Genomic DNA, 19062 nt, shown 5'->3' with positions numbered 1-19062 from the left:
CATGGGAGCACTCAGAGATAAGTAATTCAAAGGGCTGGTTAGAAGTTGGGCTTACATAGTATCCTAAGTAAAGAACAATAAATTTTTAGAGAAGTGATAAGGCAAATAAAAAGAACTTCATGTTTCTAGGGCAAATTATAAGAGAGTAAATATTACGGGAGAACTAACGGAAGATAAGGATTAGTTAGTAAGATTGTTCAGTAGAGTCCTCCAGTGACATCTCCAGGCTGATAAGGGTTTAGAGTTGTCTCTGGTGATTAACCTCTGTCCTTCCTGGTAGAGGGGGCAGGAAGGCTTTACAAATATATGTCCTGCTTTTAGGAAAGAAATAGAGGGAGAAAGAGAGCTTTTGTTGTATCTTCTTTTTCTCAATTGCCTTCAGCTCAAAATAATCTTTGCCAAAGTGGTATACTTTGAGGTGGCACCCTCTGCCACCCTTCAACTCCCTGGGTCCCTGTTCCAAACTTTAAAAAGCAAAATAAGGATTTCACAGAGGAGAAGGGGCACAGACTTACTTTAGGTTGCTGATTTATACAGTTAATTAGAGAGGGCTCTAACCCAATCCAAGGCCTGGGTACCTGATTGTTTAACAAAGGTATTCTAATGTATTTAGAACATAAGAAAGGCATCATGCAGATACTCAGCCTTAAAAAGCCATCCAAATTGCTTCTTGCCTTTGGCTAAGATCAATTGTAGTAAAAGCCACTCTGTCTCCACATGTTCCCAAGCAGTTAGTTACTAGGAAATGGACCAAGTTTTAGTTTAATACCTCATACAAAACAACTGCTATTTAAAATTTCGTGTTATCAGTAATACCCATAGTTTGTATCATTGGAATGGAATTATATCTATAACTGTGGTCTAACCAGATTCATATCTCTTCTCCAGGCAAGCACAGACATGTTTAAGCATGGCCAGTTAATAATTCCTTCAGCCTGCTCCACCGGAGATGGCTAGGACTGCTGTTCTGACACAAGAGAAACTAATCACAGCTAACTTCCTCCATTTGATTTGACTGTTTTATTCATGAAATCGGTGGATAATATTAATAAATTAATAAGTAAACCATTTAACTTGGAATAAGGCCAGGGTCAAAAATTACATGAAAGAAGTAATTCAAAAAGTTTTATGGATTCACGTTGTGTGATCACAGTCTGACTCACTCTCTGACACAAACAGCTGCAATGGCGTTACCTGTTCTGAAAATGGAAGAAATCCCACTTTTGTAAAGATACATATATCCGTGTGTGTATACACACATACACACACACACACATATGTATAGGCGATTGAAGGAGAGTGCTGTAAACATGAAGATTGTATTAGACTCTACACTTAATAGAATATATATAAGAGCTTATCGATTTTAACCAAAAGTTTTCTTGAGCCCCTGTTGAAAAAAAATTTTTTATTTTTTTTTTTATTTTTTTTATTTGTTTATCTTTTTGAGACAGAGTCTCACTTTGTTGCCTGGGCTAGAGTGCCATGGCGTCAGCATAGCTCACAGCAACCTCAAACTCCTGGGCTCAAGCAATCCTCCTGCCGCAGGCTCTCGAGTAGCTGGGACTACAGGCATGTGCCACCATGCCCGGCTAATTTTTTATATATATGTTCTTAGTTGTCCAATTAATTTCTTTTTATTTATAGTAGAGACGGGGTCTCGCTCTTGCTCAGCCTGGTTTTGAACTCCTGACCTTGAGCAATCCACCCGCCTCAGCTTCCCAGAGTGCTAGGACTACAGGCATGAGCCACCACGTCCAGCCCCTATTGAAAAATTAATGAGAGCAGACAATCAACCCAAGCGATTTTTTTAGTTTTCAAGAAAAAAAGTGGCCATCGATATATATATGCATTTTCTTTCTCAAGATGACTTTAAACATAACTCTGAGTCCCACGGTCTTTGCACCTTTATTCATAATTGCTGGTGCTTTTACTCCTCACAGACACATGAAGATCTTCAACACCCCCAGCAACTCCAGCACCATGTCTGGCTTCCTCCTCCTGGGCTTCCCTTGTCCCAGGGAGGGGCAGATCCTCCTCTTTGTGCTCTTCTCTGCTGTCTACCTCCTGACCCTCATGGGCAATGGTTCCATCATCTGTGCTGTGCGCTGGGATCAGAGACTCCACACCCCCATGTACATCCTGCTCGCCAACTTCTCCTTCCTGGAGATCTGGTACGTCACCTCCACGGTCCCCAACATGCTGGCCAACTTCCTCTCTGACAACAAGGTCATCTCCTTCGCAGGGTGCTTTCTCCAGTTCTACTTCTTCTTCTCCCTGGGTTCTACGGAATGTTTTTTCCTGGCGGTTATGGCGTTTGATCGATACCTTGCCATCTGCCGGCCTCTACACTATCCCACCATTATGACCAGACGTCTCTGCACCAATCTTGTGATCAATTGCTGGGTACTTGGTTTCCTCTGGTTCTTAATCCCCATCATCATCATCTCCCAAATGACCTTCTGTGGATCCAGGATTATTGACCACTTCCTGTGTGACCCAGGTCCTCTTCTAGCACTCACTTGCACAAAATCACCTGTGATAGAGCTTGTCTTCTCCACCTTAAGTCCTCTGCCTCTCATTATTCCCTTTCTCTTCATTATGGGGTCCTATGCTCTGGTCCTGAGAGCTGTGTTGAGGGTTCCTTCAGCTGCTGGGAGAAGAAAGGCTTTCTCCACCTGTGGGTCTCACCTGGCTGTGGTGTCTCTATTCTATGGCTCAGTACTGGTCATGTATGGGAGCCCAACATCTGAGCATGAAGCTGGAATGCAGAAGATTGTGACTCTGTTTTATTCTGTTGTGACCCCACTCCTAAACCCTGTGATATATAGTCTTAGGAACAAAGATATGAAAAAAGCCATGCAGAAATTTCTGGGAATATAAGGTGTTAATGGAAAGGGCTTTTGGGCAATTGAACTTGAATTTAACTTATTTTCAGGTTGAAGACACCTGGTTTTATTCAAATAATTGTTCACCTTAGTATTGACCAAAACCTGAAACACCTATGACCATATTTTTGTTATTTCTTCTTTTGGATCTTGATCACGTCCTGCTGCCTAGCATGACTCAACTGTTTTTAATTGACTGCTGAGCATTGTACTTTAAAAATTGTAAAGACAATGGATATAGCAACTCAAAAAATTGTTACGTTTTCTTCTACCAAGTAGACAGAACAGAGGCAGATCACTTTCATTCCTTTTAAGGAATATTTTTAGGTTTTTTTTTAAAAATGGTCAATGCTAGTTTGGGACTTACTCATAGGATGTGGCTGTTCTCCAGGAACTTGGCCTTTCTCAGATCTCAGTTGCACACATGGAATGTCAGAGGCACCTCCACTTTAGTAGGTCCTGACCTCCTGTTTATGTACTAATTGAACCCCTTTGAGACAGGATAGCATAGACAGTATAGAAGTCGGACCTCACTTCTGACCAAGGGAGGCAACATGGGACAGAATGATCCAGCCTAATCAATTGTAAAAGAGAAAAAAACAAATGACCTCCTAGCCACTGGAATACAGCACCTACTTATATAAGGAGGGGGTAAATTTTTTGTCTCTTGAGTAGTGTCTTCCAGGACCACTGAAGCAAGATGCTGACACCAGCTGATAAGAAACCTGGCTGCAAAGAAACCAGACTTATCTGTATCTAACCACCACAAGCCAGAAAAGACAGCCATACTGACCTTACTCTGCCTTTTCTTCATTATAATCTCATTTTAATGCTAAAAAACACATCTTGGGCTGGAGATTTAAAATGCTAATGATACATGTGATGCATGAAGAGCATGACCATCAAGTACTCAGCTGCCAGCATAACACTGCTTCTACATGTGATGACTTCAAAGCTGACACCTACCTCCCTCTTTACCGACTTGTGAAAGTTCCCCATCCTTTTGTTTGGAGAACCAGTCTGGTTACCCCTTAACCAGCACTGCCTCCCTTTTTCGTTGAACAAAAAGCCCCAGTAAAAGCCTGGCCTGCCTAAATCTACCTGGTCTCATACCAATTTCTATTCACTTGAGCACCAAGAACCTCAAGTCCAGTATCACCTTTACTCCTGAAACTTCTCCTTAGCTCTTTAGACTCCTAGCTTCTGCTAGTTATTTTGAAGTCTCATCTTGCATATGAACAGTTTAGAAATTCAAAACGTCTTGAAGGGAGATTGTGTCATAGTTTGAACCTCACTTCTTTGTTCCTCATCTATCTGTTTCTCAAACACCAGCTGCTTTGGCAGCTACAAACTCCAAATTCTTTATTTCCTCAGTTCAGTGAAACTACTACTTTCTGCTGTAACAGAGAAGATAAAACTTCCCCTTTGCCACTGGAAGTTTCATTGAAATATCAACTCACAATAAGTCAGATTAATATGAAGTAGGGATTGCAAATTTATTTAGTGTGGACACAGGGAGAATCTCAGAGTGATCACCCAATATCCAAATGGGGTCCGAAGTTTATATACTCTCATTTTAGAGGGGGAAGGGGTGATCAGGAATATAGGCAATTCTGTTGAGGGCCAATAAATGATTACTGGGGAGGATAAATAGATACTTTGGAAAATGAATAGATGGGGGAAACAGGTTGACTTGTAAATTATTCTTTTTGGAAGCTAGATTAACCTGAGAGACAGGAATTATTTTTTAAATGCATTGGACCAAGTCTGGTTGTATTCTTGATCTTCCCTCCTGCAAAAGATAAAGGAAGGAGAGACAATTTTTTTCCTATTAGATCTGGATCTCAGGCAGATAAAGAAACTTCAAAGATTTGGGGAGATCAGGTGATGGGGGTAGGGGAGGTCTGATAGACCTTGAGACTTTTTCAGTCAATCCAGTGTTTCAAAATGCCATATTTTGGGGTGAAAATATTTCTAATTTTCTTCACTGCTCAGCCTCTATCCCTCCCTTCCCCAATTCTTTCCCACATGCCTCCACATCCTCATACTTCCCCTGCCCAGTGACTTGTCAGATGTCCTCAGGGAAAAACACATGATGAGCATGGAACTCAGCTCCTTGTACTTCCCTTCTTCTTGGAATTGTAGCCCCTGAAGTCTTACCTCTGTCAGTTGCTCCCTAGAACCTTCAAATAGTTGTCTTATGTATTTTGTCCAGATTTTATAGTTACTTTTGATGGAAGTTACTACAAGTTTAATACAAGCTGTTCAGTCATGACCATAGCCAGAAAGTCTTTTCTATTATACCTAAATTCCATACATTCTCAGCTCTCCCCATACTTTCAGAAGATGATCTTGTAACATAAGTGTGTAAAAATCCACAAATCAGGGAGACAGGTGGATATAGAGGCAATGTAAACACAAGTCTGGGATATACACCTGCTTTGCTCTCATTGTAACTAGCAAAGAATCCCTGAGGACTGTTCCCCTCAAGCAAAGAGAGAATGTCACTGAAACAAGAGGCAAAATGAAAACCACAAATTTATACCTTTTTTTTTTTTAAATGGAAGGTAACCAGGAATTGTAGGTCAGTAAAAATATCTACTCAGAACTGGTATTAGAAACTTGGGCTAGTTTTCCTTGAACTCTCTCATGGGCCTTGAGTGAAAGATCTATGATCAAAGTGTCTTCACTAATCCAAATACCTACTTTTCAGGAGAAGAAAATGAGGACTGGGAATCAGGGAGCAATTTGCCGAGGATAATAACTTTAATGATTAAAAAAAAATGTTTCATCCACCACCCTTTTAACTAGACCAAGTTTCTTTTTCTTTACTAACTAACCCTGAATTTCTATCTTTAGGGCTTGTCACTTATTTGCCAATCATCACAATAAGTTTATTTCCTTAATATACATAAAGCTCCATAACATGGTAGGAGAACAACATCCCAATAAGAAAATTAGCAAACGGATATAAACAAATACCATCCAGAAAAGACTCTTGAACATGTACAAAGAGCACTAACTCATTCATAAAAAGATAAAGGTAGAATAAGCTTATAATGGTATCTCACTTTTAAGCTATCAGATTGAAAAAGATCAAGAAGTTTGGTAATACATTATATAGCTGAAGATGAGGAAATGGGCTCTCTCACACTTAGCTGGTAGGAGCACACGTTTACAAACTCCATAGGATGACGAGGCAACCTCTGTCAAAGTTCAGAAGGCACACACTTTAATCTGTCAATTAAACTTTCAAGGTGTTTAGTTTAGCCTATAGATATTGTCACACGTGTAGGAAATAATGAAAGTACAGAATGTTCACTGCAGGATTGTTGTAATAGCAAAAGATTGAGACTAACCTCAGTTCCCATTAATAAAAGACTACCTAAATAAGATTTGGTCAGTCATACAATGGAATCCTATGCCTTCAATTTATAAAATATGAAGCAATTCCATATGTAATGATATGTAATATCTCCCAGAAATAATAAGTGAATATAGAAAAGTGATTAGCAGTGTATTGTAGCTACCTTCCATGTCAATGCCTATGATATCTCCTGAAAGAGCTCCAAGAATCTTATAACAGCGGTTGCTTGGGGCAAGTAGAATTTGGTGTCTTTGGAAGAAGAAAGTAAAGGAGACATTTTCTTTATAACTCCTTTTCTGCTTGCAAATTCTGTACCATGTGTCTTTGTTATTTATTGAAAAAAAATAAATAATAATACAGGTATTTTTAAACAAAGAACAATTTTCTAGGACACTTTCTGATAATTATATCTAGAATATCCCTTCCCCCAGTATTCTAGGATTCCTTAGGAGGCTGTTTATTAACATGAGTGTTGATGCAAGGTCTTCAGAGGGTTGCCGAAATCTCAGGGGTGTTTCTGCCTTGGTCCTGTTGCTCATCACACAAAGATCCAATTATTGAGACAATGAAGTTTGCCAGGAAAGAAAGGAATTTTTTTAAAACAGAAAACATCTGGTAGTCTTGTCAGGAGGGAGAATGGGAGAAGCTGCCTCAAATCCATCTCCCTGACTAACAGAGATCATGGGCTTTTTAAAGCCAGCAGGTTGTGGGGGGTGTTGAGTCTTGGCAGCAGGAAATCTGCCCAGGGACTTTCAGAATCTCGGCTCCTTTGTATTCCAGAAAATCCACCAATTCTGGGAAATAACTCAAAATGTCAAGTAGTTAAGTGAGAGGATTATAAAAAACATAGAGATCATTGAAATGTGTTCGTAGCGCTGGTTACAAAAGCCTCTTAGCATCTTATCACTCAGACTGGTACTTCAGAGAAAGCATGAGAAATGTCCTCTTTGCCTTAAGGCTTGTACAAATATACTATTATAAAACTGCAACTATTTTTGTTTTTGTTTTTTTTTAAGAAAATACAGACTGGGTGGGTCTCATTCTTGTTCAGGCTGGGTTCCAACTCCTGAGCTCAAGTAATCCACCCGCCTCAGCCTCCCAGAGTGTTAGGATTACAGGCATGCACCACCATGCCAGGCCAAAACAAATATTTTATGAAGTCTCTGAGTTTATAACATTAACTCAGAAAGATGACATCTGCTTTTATTTTCATTTTCATTTTTATTTTATTTTATTTTTTTTGAGACAAGAGTCTTGTTTTGTTGCCCAGGCCAGAGTGAATGCTGTGGCGTCAGCCTAGCTCACAGCAACCTCAAACTCCTGGGCTCAAGCGATCCTCCTGCCTCAGCCTCCTGCATAGCTGGGACTACAGGCATGCACCACCATGCCCGGCTCATTTTTTCTATATATATTAGTTGGCAAATTAATTTCTTTCTATTTATACTGGAGATGGGGTCTCGCTCTTGCTCAGGCTGGTTTCAAACTCCTGACCTCAAGCAATCTGCCTGCCTCAGCCTCCCAGAGAGCTAGGATAACAGGCGTGACCCACCGCACCCTGCCTCTGATTTTTATTAATTCAAGGAACCTGGATTTTATTCAATAACAGGAGTTGTGTATTTTTGGCCTGGATTATTTTCCGGCTTTCCTCAAATCCCAATATATAAGCAGTGATCTATTTGACCATCTTATTACTAGAAGCATGGACAGTAGGTTAAAATTTGAAGGCGGCTTTCTTTTTTTCCTTCTGTTTTAATGTCACATCCCCTCCCTTTCTCTTATCCTTCATACAAAAGTCAGCTGCAACTTCTATTGATTCTATTTCCAAAATGTGCTTTGATGCATCTGCTTCTCGCTCTCTCCCCTGCCATCCTCAGGGTTTAATATACCATTATTATTACTCTGGATTACTACAAAGGCCTCCTGAATTATCTCTCTGCTTCCTGCCTTTGCATTTCTACTACCCATTCTCTATACAGCAGGCATGCCAATCTTGTAATGATGTAAATCAGATCACATCATTTCTTTGCATAAAAATACTCAATGGATTCTCCAACCTAGAATAAAATTCAAACTCCATTTTTCAGCATATGGGCCCCTGAATTACCGGGCCCCTGCCTACCTCTTTTTTTTTTTTTTCAATTTCAAAATATTATGGGGGCACAATTGTCGAGGTTACATATATTGCCTTTGCACTGCCCAAGTCAGAGCTGCAAGCATGCCCATCCCTAGACAGTGCTAGTGCACCAATTAGTTGTGCATTTACCCATCCCCTCCTCCCCACTCCCTCCTGCCCAACACCCAGTGAATGTTATTACCATATGTGCACATAAATGTTAATCAATTAGTACAAATTTCACAGTAAGTATATATGGGGATTGTTTTCCATTCTTATGATACTTCACTTAGAAGAATGGTCCAGCACCATCAGGGTAATAAAAGTATTAGTTCACCAATGTTTTTTGTGGTTGAGTAGTACTTCATGGTATACATATACCAACCTATTTTATTAATCCACTCATGCATTGGTGGGCACTTAGGTTGTTTTCACATCTTTGCAGTGGTAAATTGTGCTGCTATAAACATTCAAGTGCAGATATCTTTATTATAGACTTACTTTTTTTCCAATGGCAGTTCTACTTTTAGTTCTTTGAGGTATCTCCATATTACTTTCCATAGAGGTTGTACTAATTTGCAGCCCTACCAGCAGTGTAAGAGTGTTTCTATCTCTCCACAACCACACCAACATTTGTTGTTTGGGGACTTTTTGATAGAAGTCATTCTCACTGGCATTAAGTGATATCTCATTGTGGTTTTGATTTGCATTTCCCTGATGATTAGAGATGTTGAGCATTTTTTCATATGTTTCTTAGACACTGGTCTATCTTCTTTTGAAAAGCTTCTGTTCATGTCCTTTGCCCACTTTTTAATGAGGTTGTTTGATATTTTTCTCACTGAATTTCCTGGGTCTATATAGATTCTGGTTATTAGCCCTTTATCAGATGTATAGCATGCAAATATTTTCTTGAATTCTGTAGGTTGTCTATGCATTCTAGTGATGGTTTCTTGGGCTCTGCAGAACCTTTTTAATTTGATGAGTTTCCATTTATTTACTTTTGTTGTTGCTGTCATTGTTTTTGGTGGTCCAGGCCTACTTCTGCCAAGTTCTTCTCTTCACTGTCCCTCTTTCATGGTCTGCCTTTACCTCTTGCTACTTCTTCAGTTACATGAGCCTTCTTTCAGCCTAGAATAAGCCAAGTCTTTCTCTAACCACTCTCTTTGCAATAGATGTTCTCTTTGTTTGGAAATCTTACATGGAGCTCACTCGTTAGTTTCCAGCCAAAGTAGTCTCTTCTCCGGGAGACCTTCCTTGACACCCTTTGTTAGGTCCCCTGCATTCTTTCTATTTATTTTCTTCCTGTTACCAAAACTGGTTCCATGAACAAATTATTTCAATGACTCTTATATGTTTTTTTTATAATCTTCTCCCTTACTATTCAATAACTACTTGATTTTTTGAATTGTTTCCCAGAAATGATAGATTTTCAGAAAGACAAAGGAGTTGATATTCAGAAGGTCCCAGGACAGACTTCCTGATGCCAAGGCTCACCATCCCCCTTGACCTGCCCCAAGGAACATGGCCCCTCCCTAAAAGCCCATGATCTCCACCTTTTCTTTCTTGGCAATCCTCATTGTCCCAATAATTGGATCTTTGTGTGGTGACCAAGTGTTCCAAGGCCAAAATCCCCTTGCTGTTTCAATAACAATTTTGGTTCCCTGACTGGGAAGATGTTGCTCATGGCTGTGGAGTGGGAAGAGACCAAAAGCCTCCCTCAGCATCTACCTGGCCATATGTACCAGAGGGTGTCTTTGGACTCTCCTGTCAGCTGGGCCTCCAATGCCAATGCATTCATCAATGCCTCCTGATTGCCTCAGAAGAAAGTACCTCTGCATTTTGACAGTTGCATCTGGATGGGTAAGTGCTATTTGAAGATACTGCACAGTGGGGACAGCCCTCTCAATTTGGGGAATTTCAAATGAATTCCTGTGTGTTTGGGGTTTGGTAAGCCCCCAACCATTTCTGAAAATGGGACCTGTACTAAATGTTTTGCTTTGGCACTCCTAGAGCTTATTAGTTGAACTGCAGTTCATTTGTTTGAAACTTCTTCAATTTGCTTTTACATTGAGTGTTTTTCTGTATTGCTGTGTGGCATGCAAAAGTGGAGCCTGTTAAGCTCTTTGTCTCTATTTTCTTTTTTCCTACTTTAAATTTGCTACTGATGGTATTATCAGTGAAGCCTAAAGTCTGGGAAGTTGAAAGAAACTCCATGGGTACTTTCTCTTGTGGCAGGTTTTAAGGTATGAAAGGTTAAAGGACACCTCTGTCCTAAGCCCTGGGACATTAGAAGCCATCTCTGTCCTAATGTCTAGGAAATTGGAAGACATTTCCACCCATGGAGGCAACCTGGCCAAGACTGGGGGATGCCTGCTGTTTGAAAGGGAAAGATAGGACAGAAACATAATGTGTGCATATTTATGTGGAACTGCAGGGGATTTCATGACTGGAGTTCTGAGATAAAAGCTATTGAAACTTTGTGTACATGAGTAAGTGTTTAGATATCTTTTGTGTGTATACATGTGTCATATGTTATGTCTACATGATACCATATTGGCTTATAAATAAAATGAGTTCTGATAAATTAAATAACTCCAAATGCCTTTCAAGTTCATGTGAATTTAGTAACCTTTGGTAAATAAGCTCATTTAAAAAAAATTATTGGTAAAACAAAAAGAAAAATGTTCAGTACCCCCAAATATGCTGAAAAAAAATAATTTTGAAAAAAAGGAAAAATGTCTTCAAAATTGTTAGGATATATTTTTGTCCGGTCATTATCATATCTGAATGTGTCAGGGTTTGACACAAAGTTGTAAAACTATAAACCCAGCAAAAACAAAATGATCTGTGGTTGTGTGATTTTTGGTAGCTAAGACTAATTTAATATTGTTAGTATAAAGAAAACAGTTACATCTCCTGAGTTAATGGCAGAAACATCAATGTGTTAAAAATCAGAGGAGGCCTTGTCCCAAATCCCGTAACTGACACCACTCAGGAGTGGCCCAGTGAACAGCTTCCTGCATTGCAGCCACCACACCCTGTGCTGCTATGGTAGACTTCCCTTGGACAGCTGGTAGACACTATGAATGGGCTTAGAGACTGATTATATCTCATGCCATCCCTGAGAAGTTTAGGGCTGGAAAAGATAATATTTTCTACTCTACTGGAAAACAAAGGCAGGAGTCACCATGGGTCTCTAGAGAAGACAGGCCCCAGAGGAAAGGACGAACTAGCGCAAGGCAGTCTCCTAACACTGTTCTCCTTCTAGAGCGAGTAAATTGATTCTAACTGAGCAGAGGAGCAGAGGTCACACCCTGAAGGCTCTGCTTATAATCCCTCCATCCTCCTGTAAACATAAAAATTGTCACTCTATTTCTGTTGCTTTGCTCCTTGATACTGTAGACAATACCACCTCCTCTCCAGGAAAACCGGACACTGTCAGAGAAACTTCAAGTTTGGATTCCCCCTTTGTTCATGAAAGGAGATAATGTAATGAACAATGTTTCCAAAAGGTAAATTATGAGTTATAATTCAAATCTAGTATTCTTACCTCAAATCCATAGCTGCCTAACACTTCTGATAAAAGGAAAAATTGTTCTTATTTTCAAGAGCTTTAAAGAAATTAAACGAGTGTGACAGTCTGGTCCAGACCAAATGAACAAGGATGTGCTATTGTGATTAGGCCAATAATGCTTCTACACCATTGTGCCTTTTTGAACTATCCTTGGGAAAATAATTAATTATCAGAGAAATGCTATTCTTTCATATATCACAGTACAGGATCTAGCTAACCTAAACTAGGGCTATCCTGATCTTTCCAAAATATAATGAGGGTGAAGGTACTGTTTTCTTGTTTGGAAAGTTGACTAAGTGAGTCCAAGCATCCTGCATACATAAGCACAGCTTTGACACCACTGTCCCCATATTCACTCTCACTTCTGCAGCCAGCTCAGGGACATCTGCCGGCCACTTTGGACAGCTCCAGCTTAGCCTTGTGCCAGGTAAACACCACTGCTGCTCTCTGCACAGAGGAGCTGGGTAAGAAAAGGTGAGTGACAACATGCTCTTCTTAGAAATATCATGTGTTCTTCCTGTACTGTTAATCTAGTTAGATCACACATAGAATGGTGATAATACACAGAGAATCATTTTCACAGCCTTCTTGTTTTTCAAGGGAAGCTTTGTTGGAAAATCGCCAGTGCTGGCCTGAATCTTTTGGCTTCATGTGTAAGTGACAAACTATTCAACCAATGTCTTCAACTTACAGATAAATATAACTAAAACACCACCTCTAGATCCATAAAGTCTCAATATCATGTATACTTGTGGAATACTAGAAATAGAAGTAAGCATTTTATAATGAAAAGAGATTAAAAATCGTATACTCCAACTCCCATTTCATGTAAAGAAGTTTACAGAGGTTAAAAGACTCCACTAAAGCCACCAAGCAACTTTGTCACATGCTGAAGCTACAGCTGCCATCCAGCACTCCCTCTCTTACTTCCACACACAAAAATACAAAACCATATTTATCTTTAGCAGTCAGAGAGGAAATTACATGTGGCGGGACATGTTCTATCACCCAGAACATTCAATTTCCCACTGCATTCTTTGAATGGAATTCCTCTCACGTCTGGGCCAACACTCTAGTACCCTCAGGTCATTTGGAACTTTTCTTATATATTTCATTTCCTCAAATTTCATCTCACAAGTTTTTGAAGTTCAAATGAAGCAACTGATAAATATCTATCATCAATGTATATTCTCTGGTTTTAACAGTGCAGATAATCATTTAATAAATATTTGTGAAATAGCTACTGCCTTGGTCAGATTGTGCTGGGCACAAGGATTAAGAGTGAACTTGAAGTACTAGAGCAAAGACTCTGAGTCCTGAAAGTACTTGGCTCTTTCTAGAAACCAAAATGCAAATATTACTGAAGTATTGTGTGAAGGAGTGAGATTTGTGTGTGCATGTGCAGGTACACACTTATGTGTGTACGTTTGTGTGCCATTGTTCTACAGTCAAATGGATGCTTTTACTCTCCTTCCTCTAAAAACATGTAGGGCAGGGGTAGCAAACTACAGCCAGTGAGCCCAATCTGCCTATTTTTGTATGGCCAGAGAGCTAAGAATCATTTTTACATTTTCAGCATAAGTTTGAAAATCAATAAAAGAATAAGATTTCATGACACATGAAATTATATGAAATTTACATTTCAGTGGACATGATAAAGTTTTATTGGAACACAGTCACATGCATTTATTTACATGTTGTCTGCGGCTGCATTTGCATTATGACAGCAGAGCTAAGTAGTTTCAATACAGACTATATGGCCCACAAGCCTAAACTATTTAAGAAAATGTTTACTGACCCCTGGTGAAGAGCATTACAGAGGTGGATCCTTTTCTACTGAAATGTTGGCTACTGTTTGTCTGGTCCAAATATGCCCAGTCTTCAGTGAGACCAGGAGTGTTCATGGGATGATATACACTGTGTTACCCCTCTGCTTGCCAAGTGCTTTCTCCAATGAACCCTGTTTTATATTTAAGTGTTGGTATTAGTGCAGTGTGTGTGCACCCTTTGTACTACAATGTGTATGTGCAAGAGAGAAAGAGAATTTGATTAATAGAATCACTAGATAAAGTTGGAGATATTAAAGGGGTCAAATCAAAGACCACAGTTTAGAGGGTTTATTTTATTTATTTATTTATTTATTTATTTGAGACAAAGTCTCACTCTGTTGCCTGGGCTAAAGTGCCCTGGAGTCAGCCTAGCTAACAGCAACCTCAAACTCCTGAGCTCAAGCGATCCTTCTGCCTCAGCCTCCCAAGTAGCTGGGAATGCAGGTATGCGCCACCAAGCCCGGCTAATTTTTTATATATAGTTTTAGTTATCCAGATAATTTCATTCTATTTTTGTAGAGACGGAGTCTCGCTCTTGCTCAGGCTGGTCTGGAACTCCTGAGCTCCAATGATCAGCCGGCCTCGGCCTTCCAGAGTGCTAGGTTTACAGGCATGAGCCACCACACCCAGCCTAGAGGGTTTATTTTATTCTAAATGCCTTCAAAAGCTAATCAAAATTGCTAATTGAGAAAAGAGTTTATTAAGCATTTAATCCAAGGGTTCAAATTATTTGATTGTTAACCAGATGCTTACTCCTAAAATGAAATTTTAGGAACACCAGCAAAATAAAACCCTATCCCAAAATACCTAATCATTACAAGTAACAGTTGGTTTTAATTGATCATAGAGAACATATTCCTCTGAATTGGTACTTGTCATATAGACTTAATCTTTTTTTAAAATCATTCAAGGACATTCACACATCATAGCAGAATTCCTTTGTGTGTTTATATTCATCAGTAAGTCATTAGATTTATTCACTGGACTCATGTGATGCCAACATAACTTTTAAAACACCCTACAAAGCCTAAGGTATGCCACAGAAATGACTAACAGCTTAATGTCCTTGGTCATAAGTGAAGCTGGTACACAGTGACATTAAAAAGAAAAAAGTTAGACTCTTGCAACTCCCCTTTATGAAAGATAAACATGTGGTCTCAGAAACTTACTGGGCTCCTAGACTAATAACTTTAAAAGCACAGAAGAAAATAAAAAGACATAGAACATGGAAGTTTATGGTGCAGGTACCGGAACTATCCCACCCTGCTCCCATTAAGACCCAAATTTATTAAAACCATAGTTCAGTTACATACATTTAAAAAAAAGTCTGGCAGAACCCATGGAAATTATATTTACTCCAAGCATCTTTCATGCCATGATAACCAAGTAATACTGAGTTTAAAATTATCCCAAAAGTGATTTTTAAAATTGCACATTGTGTTATAAGTACTCCTTCTGCCCATCCCACATCAAGCAAAATTGCATTCCTCTTCCAACATGAAACTCCAACCACTCACATCCATGCTTCAGAAAGCTGTCAGCTTGCTCCTTTTGTTCTTGGTTCTATAGACTTTACAGAACGTATACATTCCTACTAAGAAATTAGTAGACACTACAGGGAAGGAAAAAATCTTTTTCCCTCAACCCTTCTAGGTTCCCTGCTAAGGCCCTATTTATTAGACTGACAAAATACAGATTAGCAAGAGAAAAACGGAAGTTTATTAGTTTATGTGCATCACACATACACATGGGAGCACTAGGAGATAAGTAATTCAAAGGGCTGGTTAGAAGTTGGGCTTACATAGTATCCTAAGTAAAGAACAATAAATTGTTAGACAAGTGACAAGGCAAAGAAAAAGGACTTCGAGTTTCTAGGGCAAATTATGGGAAGGTAAATATTACGGGAGAACTAACGGAAGACAAGGATTAGTTAGTAAAATTGTTCAATAGAGTCCTCCAGTGACATCTCCGGGATGATAAGGGTTTAGAGTTGTCTCTGGTAATTAACTTCTGTCTGTCCTAACAGAGTGGGGACGAAGCCTTTACAGATATATGTCCTGCTTTTAGGCAAATAGTAGAGGGAGAAAAGAGGGCTTTTCTTGTATCTTCTTTGGTTCAATTGCCTTCAACACAAAAATAATCTTATGCCAAAGTGATATATTTTGAGGTGGCAGATTCTGCTACCCTTCAACTCCCTGGGTCCCGGTGCCAAACATTAAAAAGCAAAATAAGGATTTTACAGAGAAAGGGGGACACAGACTTCCTTACTTTAGGTTGCTGATTTTTGCACTTATTTGGAGAGGGTTCTAACTGATTCCAAGGCCTGGGTGCCTGATTGTTTAACAAAGGTATTCTAACTCATTTACAACAAAAGAAAGGCATTATGCAGATATTTAGCTTTTAAAACCCACCCTCATTGCTTCTTGCCTTTGGCTAAGATCAACTGTAGTAAAAGCGACTCTGCCTTGACATGCTCTCAAGCAGTTAGTTACTAGGAAATGGACCAAAGTTTTAGTTTAATACCTCATACAAAACCACTGGTATTTAGAATTCCATGTTATCAGTAATATCCATAGTTTGTATTATTGGAATAGAATTATATCTATAACTGATAAGGGTTTAGAGTTGTCTCTGGTAATTAACCTCTGTCCTTCCTGGTAGAGGGGGCAGGAAGGCTTTACAAATTTATGTCCTGCTTTTAAGCAAATAATAGAGGGAGAAAAGAGATATTTTCTTATATCTTATTTTATTCAATTGCCTTCAGCTCAAAATAATCTTATGCCTAAGTGATATACTTTGAGGTGCCAGATTCTGCCACCCTTCAACTCCCTGGGTCCTCAACAGAAATCTCTGCGAGAATCGTCTCAGGCTGTGAGCAAAAATAAGGATTTTAAAAAGCAAAATAAGGATTTTACAGAGTATGGGGGGCACAGACTTACTTTAAGTTGTTGATTTAGGCGCTTATTTAGAGAGGGCTCTAACCCATTCCAAGACCTGGGTACCTAATCGTTTAACAAAGGTATTCTAATGCATTTAGAACATAAGAAAGGCATTATACAGATATTCAGCCTTAAAAAGCCACCCTAATTGCTTCTTGCCTTTGGCTCAGGTCAATTGTAGCAAAAGCCACTCTGTCTTGACATGTTCCCAAGCAGGCAGTTATTAGGAAATGCACCAAAGTTTTAGTTTAACACCCTACACAAAACCACTGCTATTTAGAATTTCACTTTATCAGTAATATCCATAGTTTGTATTATTGGAATAGAATTATATCTATAACTGTGGTCTAAGCAGATTCATATCTCTTCTCCAGGCAAGCACAGACATGTTTCAGCATGGCCAGTTAATACTTCTTTCAGCCTGGTCCACCGGATTGGCTAGGACTGCTGTTCTGACACAAGAGAAACTAATCACAGCTAACTTCCTCCACTTGATTTGACTGTTTTATTCATGAAATCGGTGGATAATATTAATAAATTAGTAAATTAACCATTTAATTTGGAATAAGGCCAGGGTCAATAGTTACATAAAAAAATAATTAAAAAGGTCTATGTGTTCAAGTTGCATGGCTACACAGACTGACTCAGTATGTGACACAAACAGCTGCAATGGCGTTGCCTCTTCGGAAAATGTAAGAAATCCCACTTTTGTAAAGATATATATATTCTAATATGTATATGTTTGTGTATGTACATATATATGTATAAGCTCTTCAAGGAGAGTGCTGTAAACATGCTTGAATTATATCAGACATTACCCTTAATAGAAAATATACAAGAGCTTATTGATTTTCTTTTCACTTTTATATTATTTTTATTTTTTACATTTTATTCTTTTCTTTTCATTTGTCCACAAGGGCACATCAGATAATGAGCTTATCAATTTTAATCAAAAGTTTTCTTGAGCCCATGGTGGAAAAGTGTATGACAGCACAGAATCAATCCAGGAGATTATTTTAATTTGGAAGAAAAAAAAGTGGCTATTGATACATATACGCACTTTCTTAACCAAGATGACTTCATATGTAACTCTGAGTCTCCACTGTCTTTGCACTGTCACCTAGTAATTGCTGATGCTTTTACTCCTCACAGACACATGAAGATCTTCAACACCACCCGCAACTTAAGCACCATCTCTGGCTTCCTCCTCCTGGGCTTCCCTTGTCCCAGGGAGGGGCAGATCCTCCTCTTTGTGCTCTTCTCTGCTGTCTACCTCCTGACCCTCATGGGCAATGGTTCCATCATCTGTGCTGTGCGCTGGGATCAGAGACTCCACACCCCCATGTACATCCTGCTCGCCAACTTCTCCTTCCTGGAGATCTGGTACGTCACCTCCACGGTCCCCAACATGCTGGCCAACTTCCTCTCTGACAACAAGGTCATCTCCTTCGCAGGGTGCTTTCTCCAGTTCTACTTCTTCTTCTCCTCAGGTTCTACAGAGTGCCTTTTCCTGGCGGTTATGGCGTTTGATCGATACCTTGCCATCTGCCGGCCTCTACGCTATCCCACCATTATGACCAGACGTCTCTGCACCAATCTTGTGATCAATTGCTGGGTACTTGGTTTCCTCTGGTTCTTAATCCCCATCATCTTCTTCTCCCAAATGACCTTCTGTGGATCCAGGATTATTGACCACTTCCTGTGTGACCCAGGTCCTCTTCTAGCACTCACTTGCACAAAATCACCTGTGATACAGACTGTCTTCTCCACCTTAAGTCCTCTGCCTGTAATGATTCTCTTTCTCTTTATCATGGCATCCTATGCTCTGATCCTGAGAGCTGTGTTGAGGGTTCCTTCTGCTGCTGGGAGAAGAAAGGCTTTCTCCACCTGTGGGTCTCACCTGGCTGTGGTGTCTCTGTTCTATGGCTCAGGACTGGTCATGTATGCAAGCCTAGCATCTGAGCATGAAGCTACAATGCAGAAGATTGTGACTCTGTTTTATTCTGTTGTGACCCCACTCCTAAACCCTGTGATATATAGTCTTAGGAACAAAGATATGAAAAAAGCCATGGAGAAATTTCTGAGAATATAAAGTATTAATCAAAAGGATCCTTGGACAATTAAATTTGTATTTAACTTCTTTTCAGGTGGAAATCATCTGGTTTTATTCAGATAATTGTTCACCTTAGTATTGACCATAACCTGAAACACCTATGAGCATGTTTTTGTTATTTCTTCGTTTGGATCTTGATCATGTCCTGCTGCTTAGCATGACTCAGTTGTTTTTAACTGAATGCTAGGAATTGTATTTGAAAAATTGTAAAGACAAAGGATATAGTAATGCAAAACTGG

The 19062-nt window shown here is 39.4% G+C and overlaps 2 protein-coding genes across 2 annotated transcripts; both read left to right on the top strand.

Annotated features, from left to right (window-relative positions):
- Positions 1-1847: 1847 nt before the first annotated feature.
- On the top strand, positions 1848-2883 carry LOC105864600 (olfactory receptor 11G2-like). The gene has a single exon (XM_012752575.2). It carries the CDS (start codon positions 1867-1869, stop codon positions 2881-2883), a length of 1017 nt encoding a protein of 338 aa, XP_012608029.2. The 5' UTR covers positions 1848-1866.
- A 14941-nt stretch (positions 2884-17824) lies between these two features.
- LOC105864637 (olfactory receptor 11G2-like) lies at positions 17825-18802 on the top strand. Its single transcript, XM_012752593.3, has one exon. It carries the CDS (start codon positions 17867-17869, stop codon positions 18800-18802), a length of 936 nt encoding a protein of 311 aa, XP_012608047.2. The 5' UTR covers positions 17825-17866.
- Positions 18803-19062: the final 260 nt, after the last annotated feature.

This window comes from Microcebus murinus, chromosome 6 (genome assembly GCF_040939455.1).
Source record: "Microcebus murinus isolate Inina chromosome 6, M.murinus_Inina_mat1.0, whole genome shotgun sequence".
Lineage (NCBI taxonomy): Eukaryota > Metazoa > Chordata > Mammalia > Primates > Cheirogaleidae > Microcebus > Microcebus murinus.
The sequence above is the reverse complement of the archived record's forward strand: the minus strand, read 5'-3'. Positions and strand labels throughout refer to the sequence as shown.